General features: G+C 38.9%; 1 protein-coding gene across 2 annotated transcripts in view; it reads left to right on the forward strand.

Moving 5' to 3' along the window:
- Nucleotides 1-24077, forward strand: part of SND1 (staphylococcal nuclease and tudor domain containing 1) — a 499108-nt gene that overhangs the window by 256448 nt on the left and 218583 nt on the right. For both annotated transcript variants that reach the window (XM_077124437.1, XM_077124455.1), the window contains one exon: nucleotides 3853-3963. In XM_077124437.1, the coding sequence (XP_076980552.1) occupies nucleotides 3853-3963 (111 nt within the window). The remainder of the gene's footprint in view (nucleotides 1-3852; nucleotides 3964-24077) is intronic.

Below are 24077 nucleotides of genomic sequence, written 5' to 3' on the forward strand. Positions count from 1 at the left end.
TAAAATTAAATATATATCGTAATTATATATAATATTTTATGTTAATTATATACATTTATTTTAAATGCACTGTGCTGTAATCTGCGTGATTTCTGACAATGCCCTATCTTACCTGTCAGTATACTGTTTGGTACTTCTGATTTTGCTGAAGTAGGAAGGTTGAGGGGGTTAGGGGAAAGGCAGGCAAATTGTAATCAGTTACAGCCCACTGTAATCGAGATCTCCTTAAGAATCATACTCTTTTGTATGTTAGCAGGATATGGAGCCCCAAGGCTTCAAGGGTATGTCATAATGAGAAAGTATGAGCATATTATAAGTTGCTAACTGTGGAAGGGAAGAGAAGGGGGAGTAAAGATGTCAACAGGAAAGCCTGTATGTGAGGACCATGTCTCTTGTATTTACATCTGGAGCACCTGATCATGCCTTAATGGCAACTGTTCACTTGTAATAGAATCCTAAATTTCTCTTTTAGGTTGGAGAAGCCGTTTCAATCCCAGCACTGATTCTTATTAGTTTTTTTTTTCCCTCGCTGATAGATGATTTCCTGCTAGATGTCCAAAGCTTTTAGGTCTCTTTTAATATGCCAATTGTGAATTAGTTGTTTGTACCAGGCATGTGTAGGGGTGTAGAATTACTGTTACATTCAAGAAAGTAGAACTTATAAATTTGCTTAAAGCAATATAATGTCATGGCACACAATTTACTGTTCTCTTTTCTTACCAGGCAACTGACCAATATACCACTGTCAGATTCTGAGCCACCCTTTTGGCGGGGGTGGGGAGGTGGTGGTGGAATCTCCTGCCCTTTCCTTAGCAGCTGAAGAAATGACAGTCAAGAACATGGTTCTACATATGGATAAAAATAAATAAATAATAGGGGGAACAAATGTTAAAATAAATTTAGTAGCTTGAAATGCTAGTGATCAGTGAAAGGGAGGGGTAAGGGGTATGGTATGTATGAATTTTTTTCTGTTTCCTTTTATTTCTTTTTCTGAACTGATGCAAATATTCTAAGAAATTATCATGAAGAACATGGTTCTAGACTAATTCCGTACTCTCTCTCCCTTTCTCTTTTTAAATTCGTCATAGATAATGGGGAGGAGAAAGGCAAAAGCTAGTTAAGGCATGCGGAAAGTTTTTGTTCTTAATTCTATGCTGGGCAAGTTTCACTAATATATGCTTAGCGAATATATGCTTAGAATAATAAATAGTGTTCCCTTGCTGTATTTCCAAAATAATTCAGTGTTTTCCCTGATATTTTAAAGAGTAGCTCAAAATTTTCAGAATGTATTAAAACAAAATGTAAAGAATATACTGTAATTTCAAAAAAAAAGCTATCAAATGCCATGTAGCTCATAATGCTGTGGATTTTGCCAAATTTTAAAAATTATGTTTAGTTGTCGTAAAGGACATTCCAAAAATATTTGCTATGTATCTTCTTTGTGCTGAGTACGGTGCTAGGCACTGGGGTACAGAACAAGAAAGATGTAACTCTTGCCCTCCCAGAGATCATAATTTAACAGGGAAGATAGACTATGAATTAATTGTTAGAATATAATGTGATGAGTTATCGTAGGGGAGAGTGCATACCAAGAAAATAAACATGTGAATACATGTGATATGACTCTCATATGCGCGGCACTTAGTAAATGCCCAGTAATTCATGGTTGTTATTATTTCACATATTTTTACTGTCGTTATTACTAAGCATCAGGACCATTATGGTTCCTCCTGGGAAATCTATAATTAGGGATAAGATGGCTAAGCTAATGTAGCTTAGACTCAAAGCTTTAGAGGAAGGTAGCAGAGAGGGTATGGAATGAGTTGAGAATTTCAGGCCGTAGTTACTTGTTTATGGCAGACCTCAACTGGTACCCAGACATAAGCTGATAAAGAAGGCAAGGACTAAGGAAGTATGGGGAGTGCGACCTTGGTTCTCTGCTGACTGTGTAGGTGCCCTGTAAATTCTGTGAGATGATTTGAGCAGCATTAACAGGAGTGAATTATTAAGGCATTGTGCTGTTTTGCTTAGTATTCTCTAGCTTTTCATATAGATGCTTATTTGGGTGAATTTTCTTTTCCTGCTCTGCCGTTCCGACTCTCTCCTCCAGACCACATGTATTGACTGTAAAAAGTCAATGTTCGTAATTTAAAATGCAATATCAAGTGAGTTTTGTTCTTTTGACGTTTTAAATCACTAAGACATCTTAACCTATCAAAACTGGAGTTGTCCCCCACCCTACTCCCTAGTGTTCTCTCCAGCTCTAGTACCTTGGTGGATGGAACCTCTCCTCTGCCCTAATTAGGCTCCACAGTAATACCCTTAGTTTAATCCTTACTGTGGATCAACATATATATCTACTGATTTGTGGCTGTTGTGTTCTGCATGCTGCCAAATCCAACTTTGTGATAATGACAGTGTTTGCCAGCACGCTTATGCAGTGACTCAGGAGACAGCGTGGCCAGCAAAGCAGCCTCTTTGTGGGAGTGGATTTTGAGAAGTGCTAATTCTGTGGCAGTTTGGAGATATTAATATCGTGCTGGCAGTAGATAAACAGGCAGCAGAGGGGCATATAATGAGAAGAGAATCAGCTACAGCATCTTTTCCTCCTTTCCCTACTTGCACATATTTTTTTCTTCTAAAAAGCGTGTTCTCCTGAGTTATAATGACTAGAAAAGCCTTAAATGGCTTAAACATGCACATAGACTCATTAGTCCAGCTCCCGGAATCTCCAAAGTGCAAGTTTCTTAGAAACACTAGTGTGTTAAGAGTTAACTGCATTTTCAAACAACACTAAATCATAGCATATGGTACTGTATTCTATTGCTTACCATACCCCCTCCCTAAAGGGCAGCTTACCAGATGGTTTGAGTGGGGCCTTTGATGTAATTATGATAGACACAAAGAGAGACATAACCACCACTCTCCATCCCTAATATCATACAACTTGTTTCCCAGTATTTGCTACAGTTAAAATTTGACAATTTGTTTTTGCAGTTTGATTTCTTCATATCAAAAGTCTCTTTCTAGAGGAACCATACAAATATGCTTCGTTAGCTGTCTGAGAGCCATTTCCAGTGTTGGAGCAATTGTTTTATTCCAGTAAAGAAAAGAAGACTCAAGGCATATGAGATTTGTTTTAAGCAGAATTCTAATCTGAGATCTTCTATAATCCCCTTGGAGTATTGCTCCAAAATTGATCATCTCAGATTTTATACCTTTTACTTTCTTTTTTATTCACCTTCCAGTTTTCATAAAGAACTTTCTTCCAGAATGTCCTTCCTCCTCTCCCATTCATTTATGGCTCTTACCTTGACCAAGCCCACTTTGGGTGGAAGATCCACTATCAGGAGTTCTAATGAGAAGAAAAGCACTTAGAGTTGTGTTAAAGCAAAGATAACATTGCCAAACTAGAAGAAGACACTTTCTAGTCATAGTATAGGCTAAAAAGGAGATGTGGAGAAATTTAGGTTGTGCTTTTATGTGTTTAGTTTTTATCTGTGTGCCTGATATTTTAGAGCAGACTTTTCTTGAGGGTTGTGGCTTGTTTATAACATTCTGTAAATAGCCCAGCCTAATGCAGGCATTTCACAGGTATTTTCTGCTAGTGTTTATGTATGGATTGATATAGCATTTGACTGTGCTAACCAGAAAAGTGCTGAGGCAGGAAAATTTGTTATTCAACCTTTTATTTAGATTTCTAGCTTAGGAACATATTGGTCTTGAAATCCTTGTCTTCTCCCTCCCTCTGTCAGACTGTGTTAAGACCTCCAGGTGCTGACTGTTATTATTTCTGTCGACTGAGCTCCATATGCACCTCTAGTGCTTATTGACCTATCTTTTCTGTTACAGAAACATCGCTGAGGCTCTTGTCAGCAAAGGTCTAGCCACAGTGATCAGGTATCGGCAGGATGATGACCAGAGATCCTCACACTATGATGAACTTCTTGCTGCAGAGGCCAGGTGAGATGAATAATTACTGCAGTAGATACACTGGGACTCAGAGCGCCACTTTTTTATTTTCCCACTATCCTACCTATCCCTGAGCAAAATCTATGGAAAATAATATGCTGAGAAAGTATATATCCTTTCATTATTCCAGTTTTATCCCATAAGGAGAAGAAGAGCAAACTTTGAATTTACTCTTTATCCTTGATTTTCTCTGTAAAGTAAGTACATATTAAATAGATAGATAAGATACATGCCTACATAGATGCCATAAAATGGATGAGAAAGCACCATGTAGGATATATTTACTATCACCATCATCATCATTCCCTGAAACATGCAGTGAAGCTCTGGTTATGTGTGAGGTACCTTTACCTCCTGTTTCTTGTGACTAGAATTCTCTACTCCCAGCCCCTCCCATTTTTCACCTCTAGACCCTTTGTGATGTACAAAGGAAATGAAAACATTTATTAGGAAAAGAATTTTGGTTTCATACTTCTGACAGCTGGCAGGAGAGCATTTGAGAAGCCCTGTGACATTTTACTTTTGTCCTTCGTGCCTGTGGCTGGTTTCCCCAAGAACATGTGTACTGCTCAACAGTATTTCTTGTCATTCACACTCCTTAAAGCTCTTACTCAGGGAGAGTCACTGGGTGGTGCTGGTAGTTGAGTGATACCCAGAGTTCCCAGGAATCAAAATAAAAACTGAGCTAGTATTGCTGAACTGACTTGGATAGCTCAGCAGACTACTTGGAATCAACGAAAATATATGTTATTGCAAAGTGATTGTAGGCACTTGCTTCCATCCACAGTTATATTCTGGGTCCTAGAACCCATTTAGTTCTAGAAGTTTGGTAATTGCCATGTTATACTGTACAGTTAGAGAGGAATGACTTTGGGCACATGTTATCTAAACTCATCTTCAAACTCTGTCATTGAGATCACTTACCTTGCTCTTTGGTCCAAACATTGCCCTGATATGTGAGGTTTACCTCTGACACCATGTCATCTTGATGGATAAGACACCTGTAGAATGTTGCATAGATAGTCAGCTGAGAAGTCAGTCAGGCTGCTGTGACTTTTTAAACTTTTTCTTATAGGATTTTCCCAGTAGGCCCTGTCTAGGACTTGATTCTTGGACACAAAGCATTCGGTGAAAATACCAATATCTTTGGATTTTAAGGCTCATTAATGGCCAGTAAAAAGTAATGTGATATATAGTCCATAATTCATGTTTCCCTTAATCCTTCCTTACTTCCTCATTCTTGTTTCCCTCACGGAGAGGCCAGCCTATGCTATCACTGAGCTAGGTGGGAACAGAGAACCCTTAGTGGAAAATGTGGCTTTATATCTTTTAGTAGTACTCTATGAAATAGACAGTCAGTAAACAGCATTTTAGGTGAGATTCCAGGGGTGGATCCATGATGGGCATCAGTCTGCTCTGATGGTAACTTGAAGAATAAGTTATGTGTTCTCAGAGTAACAAGAACAGTTAGCACTACAGTGGGACATATTAGTCATATTTTCTGTCCAACGTTCTCTGCTACTAGTGAATATTTAATTCTGACAGGCAGGTAGCATGAAAATCATTTGCAAAGCTGCTCTGGAAAGTGAGGCCAAGCTAAGCTCCTTTTTTATGCTGTTAGAAATAGCTATGTTGTGCTATAATATTTAATGAGTATGCATAGATACTGAATTTTTTTAAGTTTCAGGTTTTAAGAAGAAAACAGTTTCTCTGATGCTCATTTTGAGCTGAAGAAATATAAGAAGATGCTTGCCTGCTAAAGTAGTGAACTGCCTAAAGATAATTGTGTTGGGTCATTGCAGTGTTACAGGTTGGGTAAACAGAGAAAAACAACCACTTCCCCCAACCTGTGAAGAGTTGCCATAATGCAGTGCAGACCTTATAAAGAATTAGAAGAAATGACTCACGTGGACTGTTAGTTGGGTTGTCCTTTGGAGTAGTGTTGATAGCAGGCCCCAGGATGGTGGCCCAGTGCCGTCTTCTACATGCTAACTCCCAGCGCAATGAAGTGAGATCCAGGAAAGAGTGCACACTTACCAGATAGGAGGAGTGGTCTTTTAGCCACTAAAAAATGCTATCAGTGCTTTAAGACCCCATACCCTGCTTTTAGTTTGCCGGTAGTTCAAAGCACTCCCTTTCTGCATGACACACTCCCCATATTCCCTTAGCATTGTTACTTGCTTCTGTCACTCTGTGGCATGTCAGAAGTCTTTTTATATGCCTCTCCTTCCCCTTATCCTGCATGTCTTTTGAAAATTATCTGAGTTTGGGGTTGTTTCACCCCAGATAGATTAGCTATATTTTTTCCTTTTGAACTCTGCCTTGTAATTTTTTGCCCCTCTCAATGCAGTTCTGCTACCTCCCAGCTTAGTGTCCTCTACAGATCTCATTAATGAGTTATGTACTCCTTTCCTGGGCCCTGAATAGAACCCCTAAACAAGAAAGGCCAAAATTCTCACTGTATGGACTGTCACTTAAGTGTCATTCTTGAGCCACTTTTTCACTTTCAGTGATTGTGTGCTAAACTAAGCACAGTTTGAAATAATTTCTCATGTAAGATTTCTTGAGGTACTGTATCTAATTCTTAATCAAAGGCCAAATTAATAGTATCTTCTGTATTCATATCAGTTATTCATCCTGGAACTCTTTAGGCAAATCATAGGTATCTACAGGTTGCACAGCCATTCTCTCTGAATCCTCCCCGCAAGGGTGATGATTCCAACAAGTATCTTTGTCCCTGACCCCTGACTACCTGCACTGTCTCTGGTAAAGGCAGAGAGAAAACAGTGATATTGGGAGTGGTGCCCAGTGCTCTTCCATTGACTGTGCTTTTCAGGGCACTGCTTGGCCATTTATCTTTTTAGAGAAACATTGTAAGTTTGGGGGAAAGGGCAGCCTGTGAACTTGTCTGACTTCTCAGGTCAGCACAGCTGTCTGCCCAGGAGTTGATGAGCTTTCTCAGGGCTCTGTGGCTGCTGCTTCATTGGGAAGGCAGTATGATGGCAACCCTTCTCAAATCCCTATGATAAGGTGATCCAAGATGGCGTCTTAGTAAGGTACATGCGTCTTAGTTCCTCCGACTCCAAATCAACTAATAGGTGAACAGAAACAGTACAGAACAGCTCCCGGGGCTACAGCAGGGAATGGACACACAGCGTAACCCAGTCTGGGCTGGTTAGTCTGACTGCGAAACTCGGCTGCGGTGAGTGAGATCCCCGAGCGGCGGGCGATTTCTCGAGCAGCCGCAGCTGCGGCGGTCCGAGCTAATCCCTCCCTCCTTCCCGGGCTGGCTGAGGGACGCGGAGAGACAAGCTTCCCAGCCAAGGCGGCCGGCGCCACACTTTTGCGGGCGGCTTCGAGTCTCGGCTTTGAGTCCGCGACTACGAGTCTCGGATCAGAGGGCTATCCAAAGTCTGGGCTGGCAAGTCTGACTGCGACTCTGGGCTGCGGCGAGACCCCCGAGCAGCGCGTGATTTGCCGAGCAGCCGCAGCTGCGGCGGTCCGAGCTAATCCCTCCCTCCTTCCCGGGCCGGCTGAGAGTATCGGAGAAGCAAGTTTCCCAAGCCGAGGCAGGCGGCGCCCTTCTTTTGCTGGCGGCTTCGAGTCTCGGCTTTGAGACCGCGGCTACGAATCTCAGATCAGAGGGCTATCCAAAGTCTGGGCTGGCTAGACTGACTGCGAGACTTGGCTACGGTGAGACCCCCGAGCGGCGCGTGATTTCCCGATCAGCGGCAGCTGCGGTGGTCCGAGCTACTCCCTCCCTCCTTTCCGGGCCGGCTGAGAGTATTGGAGAAGCAAGTTTCCCAAGCCGAGGTAGGCGGCACCCCTCTTTTGCGGGCGGCTTCGAGTCTCTGCTTCGAGTCCGCGGATACGAGTCTCGGATAGGAGGGCTATCCAAGCCGCGGTAGCCCCCCCCCCACGGGAGGCTTCCTGGTCCAGTGGGGAATCCCCCAGGCCCGCTGCGGCCCGCAACCAGCCACAGGGTCCCCTCAAGCCGCAGCAGCTGACGTCCCCACCACGCGCGGCCCCTGAACCAACGGAGAGAATTGGATCCGAAATCCCCAGGCCACGGAGATCGGTGACTGGGGGAGACCCATTCCAAACACTTGAGACAAACGTGTGCCACGTGCGCCACGTACTGGGCAAGATAAGAAAAACAGATCCCAGAGATTTCACAGAAAAATCTTACAACCTTGCTGGGTCCAACACCAAGAGAAATCTGAATAAATGCCCAGACGCCAGCAGCAGAAGATAACTGTCCATGCTCAAAAGATTGAGAATATGGCTCAGTCAAAGGAACAAACCAATAGCTCAAATGAGACACAAGAGCTGAGACAACTAATGCTGAATATACGAACAGAAATGGAAAACCTCTTCAAAAATGAAATCGATAAATTGAGGGAGGACATGAAGAGGACATGGGCTGAACATAAAGAAGAAATAGAAAAACTGAAAAAACAAATCGCAGAACTTATGGAAGTGAAGGATAAAGTAGCAAACATAGAAAAAATAATGGATAGCTACAATGATAGATTTAAAGAGACAGAAGATAGAATTAGTGAATTGGAGGATGGAACATCTGAATTCCAAAAAGAAACAGAAACTATAGGGAAAAGAATGGAAAAATTTGAACAGGGTATCAGGGAACTCAAGGACAATATGAACCGCACAAATATACGTGTTGTGGGTGTCCCAGAAGAAGAAGAGAAGGGAAAAGGAGGAGAAAAACTAATGGAAGAAATTATCACTGAAAATTTCCCAACTCTTATGAAAGACCTAAAATTACAGATCCAAGAAGTGCAGCGCACCCCAAAGAGATTAGACCCAAATAGGTGTTCTCCAAGACACTTACTAGTTAGAATGTCAGAGGTCAAAGAGAAAGAGAAGATCTTGAAAGCAGCAAGAGAAAAACAATCCATTACATACAAGGGAAACCCAATAAGACTATGTGTAGATTTCTCAGCAGAAACCATGGAAGCTAGAAGACAGTGGGATGATATATTTAAAATACTAAAAGAGAAAAACTGCCAACCAAGACTCCTATATCCAGCAAAATTATCCTTCAAAAATGAGGGAGAAATTAAAACATTCTCAGACAAAAAGTCACTGAAAGAATTTGTGACCAAGAGACCAGCTCTACAAGAAATACTAAAGGGAGCACTAGAGTCAGATACAAAAAGACAGAAGAGAGAGATATGGAAAAGAGTGTAGAAAGAAGGAAAATCAGATATGATATATATAATACAAAAGGCAAAATGTTAGAGGAAAATATTATCCAAACAGTAATAACACTAAATGTCAATGGACTGAATTCCCCAATCAAAAGACATAGATTGGCAGAATGGATTAAAAAAAAGGATCCTTCTATATGCTGTCTACAGGAAACACATCTTAGACCCAAAGATAAACATAGGTTGAAAGTGAAAGGTTGGGAAAAGATATTTCATGCAAATAACAACCAGAAAAGAGCAGGAGTGGCTATACTAATATCCAACAAATTAGACTTCAAATGTAAAACAGTTAAAAGAGACAAAGAAGGACACTATATACTAATAAAAGGAACAATTAAACAAGAAGACATAACAATCATAAATATTTACGCACCGAATCAGAATGCCCCAAAATACGTGAGGAATATACTGCAATCACTGAAAAGGGAAATAGACTCATATACCATAATAGTTGGAGACTTCAACTCACCACTCTCATCAATGGACAGAACATCTAGACAGAGGATCAACAAAGAAATAGAGAATCTGAATACTACTATAAATGAACTAGACTTAATAGACATTTATAGGACATTACATCCCACAACAGCAGGATACACCTTTTTCTCAAGTGCTCATGGATCATTCTCAAAGATAGACCATATGCTGGGTCACAAAGCAAGTCTTAACAAATTTAAAAAGATTGAAATCTTACACAACACTTTCTCGGACCATAAAGGAATGATGTTGGAAATCAATAATAGGCAGAGTGCCAGAAAATTCACAAATACGTGGAGGCTCAACAACACACTCCTAAACAACGACTGGGTCAAAGAAGAAATTGCTAGAGAAATTAGCAAATACCTCGAGGCAAATGAAAATGAAAACACAACATATCAAAACTTATGGGACGCAGCAAAGGCAGTGCTAAGAGGGAAATTTATTGCTCTAAATGCCTATATCAGAAAAGAAGAAAAGGCAAAAATTCAGGAATTAACTATCCATTTGGAAGAACTGGAGAAAGAACAGCAAGCTAACCCCAAAGCAAGCAAAAGGAAAGAAATAACAAAGATTAGAGCACAAATAAATGAAATTGAAAACATGAAAACAATAGAGAAAATCAATAAGGCCAGAAGTTGGTTCTATGAGAAAATCAATAAGATTGATGGGCCCTTAGCAAGATTGACAAAAAGAAGAAGAGAGAGGATGCAAATAAATAAGATCAAAAATGGAAGAGGAGACATAACTACTGACCTCACAGAAATAAAGGAGGTAATAACAGGATACTATGAACAACTTTACGCTAATAAATACAACAATTTAGAGGAAATGGACGGGTTCCTGGAAAGACATGAACAACCAACTTTGACTCAAGAAGACATAGATGACCTCAACAAACCAATCACAAGTAAAGAAATTGAATTAGTCATTCAAAAGCTTCCTAAAAAGAAAAGTCCAGGACCAGACGGCTTCACATGTGAATTCTATCAAACATTCCAGAAAGAATTAGTACCAACTCTCCTCAAACTCTTCAAAAAAATCGAAGTGGAGGGAAAACTACCTAATTCATTCAATGACGCCAACATTACCCTCATACCAAAACCAGGCAAAGATATTACAAGAAAAGAAAACTACAGGCCGATCTCTCTAATGAATATAGATGCAAAAATCCTCAATAAAATTCTAGCAAATCGTATCCAACAACACATTAAAAGAATTATTCATCATGACCAAGTAGGATTCATCCCAGGTATGCAAGGATAGTTCAACATAAGAAAATCAATTAATGTAATACACCATATCAACAAATCAAAGCAGAAAAATCACATGATCATCTCAATTGATGCAGAGAAGGCATTTGACAAGATTCAACATCCTTTCCTGTTGAAAACACTTCAAAAGATAGGAATACAAGGGAACTTCCTTAAAATGATAGAGGGAATATATGAAAAACCCACAGCTAATATCATCCTTAATGGGGAAAAATTGAAAACGTTCCCCCTAAGATCAGGAACAAGACAAGGATGTCCACTATCACCACTATTATTCAACATTGTGTTGGAGGTTCTAGCCAGAGCAATTAGACAAGAAAAAGAAATACAAGGCATCAAAATTGGAAAGGAAGAAGTAAAACTATCACTGTTTGCAGATGATATGGTAATATACGTCGAAAACCCGGAAAAATCCACAACAAAACTACTAGAGCTAATAAATGAGTACAGCAAAGTAGCAGGTTACAAGATCAACATTGAAAAATCTGTAGCATTTCTATACACTAGCAATGAACAAGCGGAGGGGGAAATCAAGAAACGAATCCCATTTACAATTGCAACTAAAAGAATAAAATACCTAAAGGAGGTAATAACAGGATACTATGAACAACTTTACGCTAATAAATACAACAATTTAGAGGAAATGGACGGGTTCCTGGAAAGACATGAACAACCAACTTTGACTTAGAGACAAAAAACCTATATAAAGAAAACTACAAAAAACTGCTAAAAGAAATCACAGAAGACCTAAACAGATGGAAGGGCATACCGTGTTCATGGATTGGAAGACTAAATATAGTTAAGATGTCAATCCTACCTAAATTGATTTGCAGATTCAATGCAATACCAATCAAAATCCCAACAACGTATTTTTCAGAAATAGAAAAACCAATAAGCAAATTTATCTGGAAGGGCAGGGTGCCCCGAATTGATAAAAACATCTTGAGGAAAAAAAACGAAGCTGGAGGTCTTGCACTGCCTGACTTTAAGGCATATTATGAAGCCACAGTGGTCAAAACAGCATGGTATTGGCATAAAGATAGATATATCAACCAATGGAATCGAATAGAGTGCTCAGGTATAGACCCTCTCATCTATGGACATTTGATCTTTGATAAGGCAGTCAAGCCAACTCACCTGGGACAGAACAGTCTCTTCAATAAATGGTGCCTAGAGAACTGGATATCCATATGCAAAAGAATGAAAGAAGACCCATATCTCACACCCTACACAAAAGTTAACTCAAAATGGATCAAAGATCTAAACATTAGGTCTAAGACCATAGAACAGTTAGAGGAAAATGTCGGGAGATATCTTATGAATCTTACAATTGGAGGCGGTTTTATGGACCTTACACCTAAAGCAAGAGCACTGAAGAAGGAAATAAATAAATGGGAACTCCTCAAAATTAAACACTTTTGTGCATCAAAGAACTTCATCAAGAAAGTAGAAAGACAGCCTACACAATGGGAATCAATATTTGGAAACGACATATCAGATAAAGGTCTAGTATCCAGAATTTATAATGAGATTGTTCAACTCAACAACAAAAAGATAGCCAACCCAATTACAAAATGGGAAAAAGACTTGAATAGACACCTCTCAGAGGAGGAAATACAAATGGCCAAAAGACACATGAAGAGATGCTCAATGTCCCTGGCCATTAGAGAAATGCAAATCAAAACCACAATGAGATATCATCTCACACCCACCAGAATGGCCATTATCAACAAAACAGAAAATGACAAGTGCTGGAGAGGATGCGGTGAAAGAGGCACACTTATCCACTGTTGGTGGGAATGCCAAATGGTGCAACCACTGTGGAAAGCAGTTTGGCGGTTCCTCAAAAAGCTGAATATAGAATTGCCATACGACCCAGCAATACCATTGCTAGGTATCTACTCAAAGGAATTAAGGGCAAAAACTCAAACAGACATTTGCACACCAATGTTTATAGCAGCGTTATTTACAATTGCAAAGAGATGGAAACAGCCAAAATGTCCATCAACAGACGAGTGGCTAAACAAACTGTGGTATATACATACGATGGAATATTATGCAGCTTTAAGGCAGGATAAACTTATGAAGCATGTAATAACATGGATGGACCTAGAGAACATTATGCTGAGTGAGTCTAGCCAAAAACTAAAAGACAAATACTGTATGGTCCCAATGATGTGAATCGACACTCGAGAATAAACTTGGAATATGTCATTGGTAACAGAGTTCAGCAGGAGTTAGAAACAGGGTAAGATAATGGGTAATTGGAGCTGATGGAATACAGACTGTGCAATAGGACTAGATACAAAAACTCAAAAATGGACAGCACAATAATACCTAATCGTAAAGTAATCATGTTAAAATACTGAACGAAGCTGCATCCGAGCTATAGGTTCTTGTTTTGTTTTGTTTTGTTTGTTTTTTTCTTATTATTATTACTTTTATTTTTTTTTTCTCTATATTAACATTCTATATTTTTTTCTGTTATACTGCTAGTTCTTCTAAACCGATGCAAATGTACTAAGAAACGATGATCATGCATCTATGTGATGATGTTAAGAATTACTGATTGCATATGTAGAATGGTATGATGTCTAAAAAAAAAAAAAAAAAAATGGTCAGCACAATACTGCCTAACTGTAATGTAATTATGTTGGAACGCTGAATGAAGTTGCATCTGATCTATAGTTTTTTTTTGTTTTTTTTTTTTTTCTTTCTCTTATATATTTTTGTACTTTTTATTTTTATTTGTGTTTTCTCTGTGTTATCACTTTATTTCTTTTTCTGTTGTCGTGCTATTTCTTTCTCTAAATCGATGCATATGTACTGAGAAATGATGACCATACACCTATGTGATGATATTAAGAATTAGTGATTGCATATGTAGAATGGATTGATTTCTAATGTTGTGTTAGTTAATTTTTTTTAATTAATAAAAAAAAAAAATCCCTATGATAAGAGCTCTGGGAGTGGTGTGTTACGAGCTTATTGGGAGACCAGGAGAGACAGAAAGGGGAAGAAGAACACCAATTTGCAGTTGGCTCATTGCTTTTCAGCATATCTACCGGCCTGCTGAAAACAAGCTCATAACCACCTCAGCAGAACTGTTCTGTTTGCTGATCCTTCAAGGGTCCTTCATTCAGATGCCTGTCTGCTATTGGAAAACCCTCATTATGCCTCAAATACATGGTCCATCTAGAGGCAGCCAAAGCTTTTAATGTTTAGAGATAAGTAAAACCCCAGTTCCCAAAAGGCAGCCTTCCTTTCTAGTTCATTTGTCCATCACCAGCTGCCTCCTCCCTCGTTACCTTGTGTCCTGGCAAGATAAGATTTTGGCATTTATGCATATACTCTCAGGCCTTGCTTCTCTCAGGGGCTTCATTGAAATGCCCTTGATTTTGTCCCAGTGTTCAGACAGTTCCAGTGTACGTCCTCTGTGTAGTAGTAAAAAGATCTTAGGAGCAGCTGACCCACACTTCTTGGGAACACTCCTGAACTCAGTCCCCTTTTTAGAGGCATCATTTGAGCCCCTTAGGGAGTGTGACAGATCTTTTTTTTTTGTACCATCCTAATTTTTCATCCCTGTATTAGCTTTGCAAGATCTCTAGTTCTCATTTTCAGTATTTCTCAGTTAGCTGGCCTGTCAATGTCCTAGTGTCAATGTCATATTCTAAACTTAAGGCAGGGCTTTTAACTCCTTCAGAGAATATTTCTTATATCCTTCTGAGGTATTGCCAAGGTACTGAACCATTATTATCAAGGCCCATCTTATTTTTTTAAGTTTTACAAAATTTCTCATATACTCCATTCCATGTATTTGTATAACACACCCAACTTAGTTTTGGACAGAACAGAATGTGAATTCCTTTAGCATGCTAAATATCTTAGAAGTAAGCTTTTTGTTGAGCATGCTATGGACAGTGAACACAAGCTATCAATGGCTAGAGTCAGATCAAAAGCTGGTTCTGTGCCATGTTTTTCTTAGGTATGGAAACACAGGGGATATTCTTTGTGTGTGTTCTCCTGTAGCTTCTAATACCTTTATCTGCAGAGGTAATATTTTAAGAATTCCTATAATCTCTGATTACAGGCAAACATGTTCACAGTAATGTCAGTTCAGAGATTGGGGCTCTTTTCCTTTAACATACCTTCTAATTCAAAGATTTTAGATTTCAAGAGAGGTTGCATATATTCAGAAAAGGTATTGATGCCCCAGCTTGACTGTGGAAAAGCAAGTGTACTGAACAACCTGGTGTCTGGGCAGATTTAAATGAATTTAGATTCATTCTGGACATACTTAACGAGGTTAGGGTTATCTTGGGAGAAAAGGGCAGGCTTTCTCTTATCTTTTCACGTGTGTTCTAGTTCTTGTCCAGCTGAGTGCACATTCAGAAAACTATGATGTTGTTTTTTCTTTAAGAGGCAAGCATGAATCTGCCCACATCTCAGCTTTGCCTTGCTCACTCTTGCCAGGCCCCTCAGGAACCTGCCTCCTCCCCTCACCCCACCTCCACTTCCCACCTTGTTGAGCAAACCTGCCAACATCCTCTTTCTTTAAAGCAAACAAAAACAAAAAGTAATGCTCCTGAGCGTGCCACCTTGGCTCAGCAGGCAAGAATGCTTCCCTGCCATGCCAGAGGACTCGGGTTCAATTCCCAGTGCCTGCCCATGTAAAAACAAAACAAAACAAACAAAAAAAAAGTAATGCTCCTGCCTTGCTGACTTCTAAGCCTCCAGTTTCCCAACCCCCTGTAAGCCCAGTCTTTGATTAAAATTCCGTCACGTATCTCTTGCTTTTTTTCAGTGTTGTTGACAGTACCCTCCCAAATGTAGTCTTCTCTCTGCTTAAATCTTTAGGAAATCTGGGTTGGCATTTCCATCACAGATTTTTGATTAAAAAGGCTATAAACTTGCTAACCCTTTCTTTCCTAGGCCAGTATGAGTAGTCAGTAATAAAAGGAAAGCTGTTTTAATAAAGACTCTCTCCTGGTAGTACAGTTGCTGGGCTGTGGTGGGTTTACCAATACCCTCTCATTTATAGCAGTCATTTGTAAATATATTTTGCATTTCCACTGAAGTGCTTTCAATACCGGTAGGAAAGATGTGCTATTGGTCTCCCAGTCTTAATTTAGCCAGAGAAGCTCCATTCTGGTGATTTACAGAGGAGAGTTTCATTAAATTTCAATAGAAAAAAATTTTCAAAAGACCTGTGCTTAAAAAACAACAACAAAAAAAAGACCAAAAAATCACTTTAAAAAATAGAATCCTTCCTATATGTATCTTCAATTTTGCTGGCGTTTACAATTCTGATTGTGAATGAAATGTAAAAAGTTACTTGTCAATGCTTTTTATTGCTATGTTAAAACATCCAACTAAAGGACATTTAAATGAAGAGGTCCTCATTATGAATTGATACAGTTTAGATTTGTTGAATGTCTTGGTAAGAAGAACTTTTCATTTCCTTGTCAATCCAGGGAGAAAGTTGCTGCTGAATTTGAGTGTGTTTTAAAATTTTAAAACCGATGTATCTTAATACAAGGTATGGGTTATACGGACCAACCAGTTCTACAAGAAAACAGATCATTCCCCTGACTGTGAAAAGCAGTTGTTCAAGTCTGGTTCACCTCCCATGTAATGTCTTTGCATTCATTTCTTTATCCTCATTTTTCTTGAGTGTATTCTGGTGAAGAAAAATGTTAATAGATCCAATCCTTACAAAGCATGCCTTCCAGGAAGGATAGGTATTAAACAAGTAATTTTAATAGTACCTCTGAATACTGTATTTTTTCTATTTCTTCTCTTTTCTTAATCCCTCCTCTTTTTTCCTCTCTCTCTGTCTCTCTCTCTCTTCATTATTAACACTCCCTGCCTTCCTTCTTTTTTATTCCATCTGTCATTTTTGTTGAATTTTCCCATGAGAGCATCTCCCTGAAATTTGTCTTTTCTGCCCAGCCTCTGTTCTCTTATCTTCTCAGTAGTTTAATGGTACAGCTTTAAATAAACCAACATTTCTCACTTTCAATCTAATGACCCTAGGAAGTAAAAATACTCTTCGAATAAAACTAGAACCTACTGAATACTGTTAAAAACAGCTTTGATTTGAAGTACTTTTCATTCTTTCACTGTATAATTGTAGATTCCTGTAGCACCAGGGTTCTGTTGGATTTTAGTTGAAGCATCATAAAAAGACAGGAATTCGGCGAATTGTCTTCTACCCTCTTCACCCAGCTGCATTATTATATCATGCCAGTACAGGTTAGAAACTATCACAGAAGAAAGAGACTGGCTTTTCTCTGAAATATCGTAATGGCTTCCTTTCTTATTTAATTCTGGAACTGTACCCCGCCCCCACTCCTCCTCCTCCCCCTACTAAATTTTGGGCTTGCAGTCATATGTCATAGCCATGAGGTTGCTAATGTAATTCAGCACGTGTCTCTGTGTGGGGTTTCATTGTTGGGGAATAGGGTAGATCAGCTATTGCAAATGGATGTGATAACAGGAAAATGTATTGAAAGAGCTGGTGTGGGGAAGTGATTTGATGATACAGCTGAATGTGGGGAAATTTAGCTTTTCCCTTTCTTCAGAAAAGATGATGCACTCAACATCCAAATAGCAGTAATCAATCTACATTTAAGGCAGCACAAATGGCCACTTCTGGAGAGCTGTGTAATGTCTCCATTTCCAAATAGTTTTCTCCTTTAAGATATGAAGAGGATCTGTTCACTGTTTTCATCCTATCGCTGTCTTCCTTCATCTCCACCCCCAGTTCTTTATACTATAACTTAAGCTGTGAGACTTGTGTTGATGAGTAGTATTGAATTCATTAGGTTTATCTGTGTTACCTTGTATACAAAGCTGTAGGTAGTTCTGCAGGTCATGGTCAGATGATGAACTGGTGGTAAGAAGTTCTCCTTGCCCAATCTTTTCTGTAATTATTAGTCTGCATTCTTAGTTGTATTCCGTCTAGACTATCCTTCCTAGATGATTTGATTCCCAGCTTTTTTCAGCTATAATCATTTGTCTATCCAGAGCAGCTTTTCCATCTCTTTCATCACTCTTTTCTTTGCTAAGAAGCTTTTGTACCTTTCACATAACCCTAAAGTACTCAATACATTTGAAGATTATAATACTGAGGAATATAAAATATAATTTCAATCAATAATAAGTTTGAAACAATATGGTGAGAACACTTGACCCTTACCTTTCTTGTATGTCTGTAACTTTGTTCTCCAAACCAGTGGTTGTCTCAACATCCTTTTCACTTGGGAACTTGTTAGGAATGTGTATTCTCAGGTTCCCCACCCCATCCCTGTCCTACTGAATCAGAAACTCTGGGCTTGTGTCCCAGCAATCTCTTTTTATCAAGTTCTTTAAGTGATTCTGAAATTTGCTGAATTTTGAGAAAACAAATGAGAACTATTGCCTGAAACAATTCCTGACCAGTATAAAACAAATCAAAGTTTGTGTTCTTTACGACAGATTAACAATGTAATCCTTATTGCAGTTCTCATTATGGCTATATGTAATAGAAAACAAGGCATGAAATAGACAAGTTTTGAATTTCTGTAGCATATCTCAGTAGTGCCTTCCCTAGTTTAACAGCCATACTTGTTCTTCCCTGACCCAGTTGAACAACTCTTTATTTCCATTGACTCCTGCCTCTTTTCCCCTTCCTCATATTCTGCATTCATAGCTTCTTAATTCAATTCCTTTTGAGTAGCCTCTACCATCTTGGCTAATTTAGTGTGAAATCATCCTGAGTGTTGCTTTGCTTGCTTGATTTGGCTCATCTGCAATGTCAGGTGGCTGAGAGGGTCAGAAAGCCGAGTCTGTTTTAGGTGTAACCCTAACCTACTTTTGCTGTAGTCCTTGAAAATCTCTCTGGAGGACTATAATCTGGATACATAATCACCAATACATAAATGCACAGAATTTTATAGTTGCTTTTAGAAGAAGGGGAAATCCACTTCTAAGCTTTCTTTCATTTATAGGATTCTTTGCACCTAAATTTCTTGTAAACTCCCTTATGCATTTGTGTTTTATTCTGTTATCTTAGCACCCCTTCTAACTTTGCAACCAGAAGTTGAGAAGTATTACTTCCCATTCCTCTTGCTTTTACATCAAATTCAGAGTATAAAATCCTTAGAAAATGGCACTGAATCTTTTCCTCTAAGTCCCAGTAAATGTATCTCATGTTGGAAAACATCGTTTTCCAAAGTGTAAGTTAAAAAACTGTCACTTTTTGCTCAGTCTAAAGACATGTTAAAATTTTCTATAGCTGATTTGTTCATGTAACAGTAGCAAATGTTTTACCAGGTGCTTAGGGATAAAAACAAATGCATGATCTATTGGTCATTTGGCTCAGCAAGTAAATAATTGCAAATAGAATTTACAGGAGTGGAGATATATGTGGATAGGTGGGATATATAAGGAAAGGTACACTTAAAGAGATGTTCCCAGATACAGTCCTTGAGGCAAGACCATATTCTGTCTGGTTCACCTTGGGAAAGGGAGATGGAAAGCAGAAATAGTGCTTCAATGCCTTGGGACACAGCAGTTCAACGGCTATGAATTTGTCCTAAGGAAGTAATTAGAGAGGTGCCCAACGGTTTATCTAAAAGTTATTCCAATGGTATTATTTATAATACTGGAAATATTATGCTCATCTAAATATCTAGCTATGGAGGGCTGATTAAATTATAGGACATACATTCCATTATGATGGATTTACTGTGTAGTAACTAAAAATTATGTAAAAAAAATTAATGACGTAAGGAAGTGTCATTTAGCTATCATTTCAGGGATTAAAGAAGGCTACGAAACTTTTTCCACTGTGGTACTATTTTTTAAAAGCGTACGTGGATAGGGTATGTATGCATGAGCACTCAGAAAGTATGTTAGCAGTGCTTTTATCTTGGAATATAATTACAGAACATTGTTCCCCAAGTTTTTTTCTCTGATGAACATGTATTGCTTTTTAATCAAGACCCCCCAAAACTATAAAACCATTGTCATTGAGCAGTTTCTAGCTGTCACTGCATCTTATTTTGGTTTGTCTGAATTACTGTCATAAAATGCCACAAACTGGATTTAGCTTAACAACAGGAAATTATTGGCTCATTGTTTTGAGGCTAGAATTCCAAAATCAGGATATCAGCAGGACTGCTTTCTTCTGTCTGTACATTCTTGTGTTGGCTGCTGGCAATCCTTGGGGTTCCTTGGCTTGTATCTCTGCCTCCTATCACGTGGTGATGTCCTTTCCTTTCTGCTGTTCTGGTTTCTGCTGATTTCTGGCTTCTCCTAGTAGCCTTCTCCAGACTTCTGGCTGCTCGTTTTTTCTCTTTATAAAGCTTCCAGTATTATGGAGTAAGACTCACCCTCATTCAGTTGGGCCACACCATAAGTACAAATAATGTCTTCAAGAGGTCTTATTTACACTTGGTATACACCCACAGGAATGCTGATTAAAAGCCTAAATTGTGGTATGTAATTCAATCTGCTGCATATCTAATTTCATCTCTCAGAAGGCTTGTCCTCTCAAGAAGACTTTAATAATGGCCATTCCTACCTATCTCTAATATTCCTATGATCCTAATCTGGAGCAGTGGAGTTCAGGTATCTTTTTAAAGTTGTTTCCCATTGTCTCTAGCATTGGGATGTTGTTGATTTCTGCCACAGAGTCCACAGGGTAACCCCCCTCTTTTTACCTTACCTATTGTCAGTCCTGCTGCAATAATGTGTCTTTATTTCCTCCTTTTATTAGTTTTAGACAAGACAATGGCCTAGAGTTCTTGGTTATTTGCTTTACTGACTCATTAATCCAACCTCTTCCCCTTGACCTTAGGACTCAATTTCCTCATTTCTGGTCTATGTGGTTTCCATCTTTTCTTTCTTTCTTATCAGTAATTCTAATTTTCATTGAAAGTGTAGCTGCATATTATCAGCTGCCCCATCTACTACTCTGCACCTGTGCCTGCTCTGTATCTGGTTTTTGAAGTATCAGGACCCTGCTGTTTCCTCCATCTACCAAGGAACCAGTAGAAAGTCCAAAGGGATTGTTTACTGATGTCGTGTTTCATTGGTATCTGTATTTGGTTCATGCTGAAATGCCATTTTTTTCGTCAGTGTGACCTGAACTCCATTGAGAGGTGCTTTAGAAGTTTAGCAAGTTATTTGCTGTTTGTTCAGCTTTTTAACCTTCCATTGGTATTATTTTCCTTTCTCCTGAGTCATTTATCCATTATTCTCTAGTAGGAGTCCCTTACAATCCTGCCACCTCGTTATGTTTTATTCTTTATGGTCAGAGCTTTGCCTCCACTCACTCCCATTCATATTGTTGCCCATCTTCACTAGTTCCAGGAGACCTAAATAGGGGTCTGATGCTTTTGTTCTTGGTGCACCTGTGCTTCTGCTTCTCTCAGTGGGCCATGCTTGAGACCTGGAGCATATGTCTTAAAATCATGAGTCCAAGTGAGCCAGCAAGCCTAATTCTTTTTGTCCTAGAGTCACTTTGGCATTATCTGTGTCTCCAATTTGAAATAGTTTCAGCATTCTGCATGAGATTAGTCTATCACAAGACATTTGTTTCTAGTCACAACATAATTGAATTTGATGATCCTGCATTTATATAATTATGTGACCACAGCTCTGTGTTAAATGCCATGGTAAATACTAAGAACAGCATCCTAACCCTCAAAGGGCCTGTAATCTAGTCATACAAATAAAGATTAACACATGAAACAATTTTTTGCAGTTGATAATTACATGCTTGAACTTTGTGATATACTTATTACTTGCTGTAGGTCTACAGATTAGCAACAGTTCTTTACATACTATTGTGTGGACCTGGAAGGATAGAAAGGATCAAGGGAGGAGCAGAAGCTTGGGAGACACTCACAGTGAACAATTTGCATGTAGGGAGCATGGAGGAAATGGACCTAATGGGATTAGAGGGAGTAATGAGGAAATCAGGAGAGAAAATAAACAGCAGGGGCCACATGTGGAACCCCATGAAATCCAAGCATAAGAATTTCAGCTTGATAGAACAGGCTGGTGGTTTTGGGTTTAAATAGGGGGATCAAAATGATTTTTTTTTTTTTTTTTTTTTATTAACGGAAAGAAAAAAAAAATTAACACAACATTTAGAAATCATACCATTCTACATATGCACTCAGTAATTCTTAACATCATCACATAGATGCATGATCATTGTTTCTTAGTACATTTGTATCGGTTTAGAGGAACTAGCAACACAACAGAAAAAGATATAAAATGTTAATATAAAGAAAAGAAATAAAAATAGTAGTAATAGTAAAAAACAACAACAACAAACAAACCAACAAGCAAATAAAAACCAAAAAAACCCTATAGCTCAGATGCAGCTTCATTCAGTATTTTAACATGATTACTTTACAATTAGGTATTATTGTGCTGTCCATTTTTGAGTTTTTGTATCTAGTCGTGTTGCACAGTCTGTATCCCTTCAGCTTCAATTACCCATTGTCTTACCCTGTTTCTAACTCCTGCTGAACTCTGTTACCAATGACATATTTCAAGTTTATTCTCGAATGTCCGTTCACATCAGTGGGACCATACAGTATTTGTCCTTTAGTTTTTGGCTGGATTCACTCAGCATAATATTCTCTAGGTCCATCCATGTTATTACATGGTTCATAAGTTTATCTTGTCTTAAAGCTGCATAATATTCCATCGTATGTATATACCACAGTTTGTTTAGCCACTCTTCTGTTGATGGAGATTTTGGCTGTTTCCATCTCTTTGCAATTGTAAATAACGCTGCTATAAACATTGGTGTGCAAATGTCCGTTTGTGTCTTTGCCCTTAAGTCCTTTGAGTAGATACCTAGCAATGGTATTGCTGGGTCGTATGGCAATTCTATATTCAGCTTTTTGAGGAACCGCCAAACTGCCTTCCACAGTGGTTGCACCCTTTGACATTCCCACCAACAGTGGATAAGTGTACCTCTTTCTCCGCATCCTCTCCAGCACTTGTCATTTTCTGTTTTGTTGATAATGGCCATTCTGGTGGGTGTGAGATGATATCTCATTGTGGTTTTTTTTTTTTTTTTTTTTTTTTTTTAAAGGAAAGACAGAGAGAAGGAAGGAAGGATAGAAGGAAGGAAGAGAGGAAGAAAGGGAAACATCTTTTTTAAACATTTTCTTGTTTTATTGTATTTTGTTTCTCCGTTTTCGTTACATGGGCTGGGGCCGGGAATCGAACCGAGGTCCTCCGGCATAGCAGGCAAGCACTTTGCCCGCTGAGCCACCGCGGCCCACCCTCTCATTGTGGTTTTGATTTGCATTTCTCTAATGGCCAGGGACATTGAGCATCTCTTCATGTGCCTCTTGGCCATCCTTATTTCTTCTTCTGGTAGGTGTCTGTTTAAGTCTTTTTCCCATTTTGTAATTGGGTTGGCTATCTTTTTGTTGTTGAGTTGAACAATCTCATTATAAATTCTGGATACTAGACCTTTATCTGATATGTCGTTTCCAAATATGGATTCCCATTGTGTAGGCTGTCTTTCTACTTTCTTGATGAAGTTCTTTGATGCACAAAAGTGTTTAATTTTGAGGAGTTCCCATTTATTTATTTCCTTCTTCAGTGCTCTTGCTTTAGGTGTAAGGTCCATAAAACCGCCTCCAATTGTAAGATTCATAAGATATCTCCCGACATTTTCCTCTAACTGTTCTATGGTCTTAGACCTAATGTTTAGATCTTTGATCCATTTAGAGTTAACTTTTGTGTAGGGTGTGAGATATGGGTCTTCTTTCATTCTTTTGCATATGGATATCCAGTTCTCTAGGCACCATTTATTGAAGAGACTGTTCTGTCCCAGGTGAGTTGGCTTGACTGCCTTATCAAAGATCAAATGTCCATAGATGAGAGGGTCTATATCTGAGCACTCTATTCGATTCCATTGGTCGATATATCTATCTTTATGCCAGTACCATGCTGTTTTGACCACTGTGGCTTCATAATATGCCTTAAAGTCAGGCAGTGCAAGACCTCCAGCTTCGTTTTTTTTCCTCAAGATGTTTTTAGCAATTCAGGGCACCCTGCCCTTCCAGATAAATTTGCTTATTGGTTTTTCTATTTCTGAAAA

The sequence above is a fragment of the Tamandua tetradactyla genome, chromosome 1 (genome assembly GCF_023851605.1).
Source record: "Tamandua tetradactyla isolate mTamTet1 chromosome 1, mTamTet1.pri, whole genome shotgun sequence".
NCBI classification, from domain to species: Eukaryota; Metazoa; Chordata; class Mammalia; order Pilosa; family Myrmecophagidae; genus Tamandua; species Tamandua tetradactyla.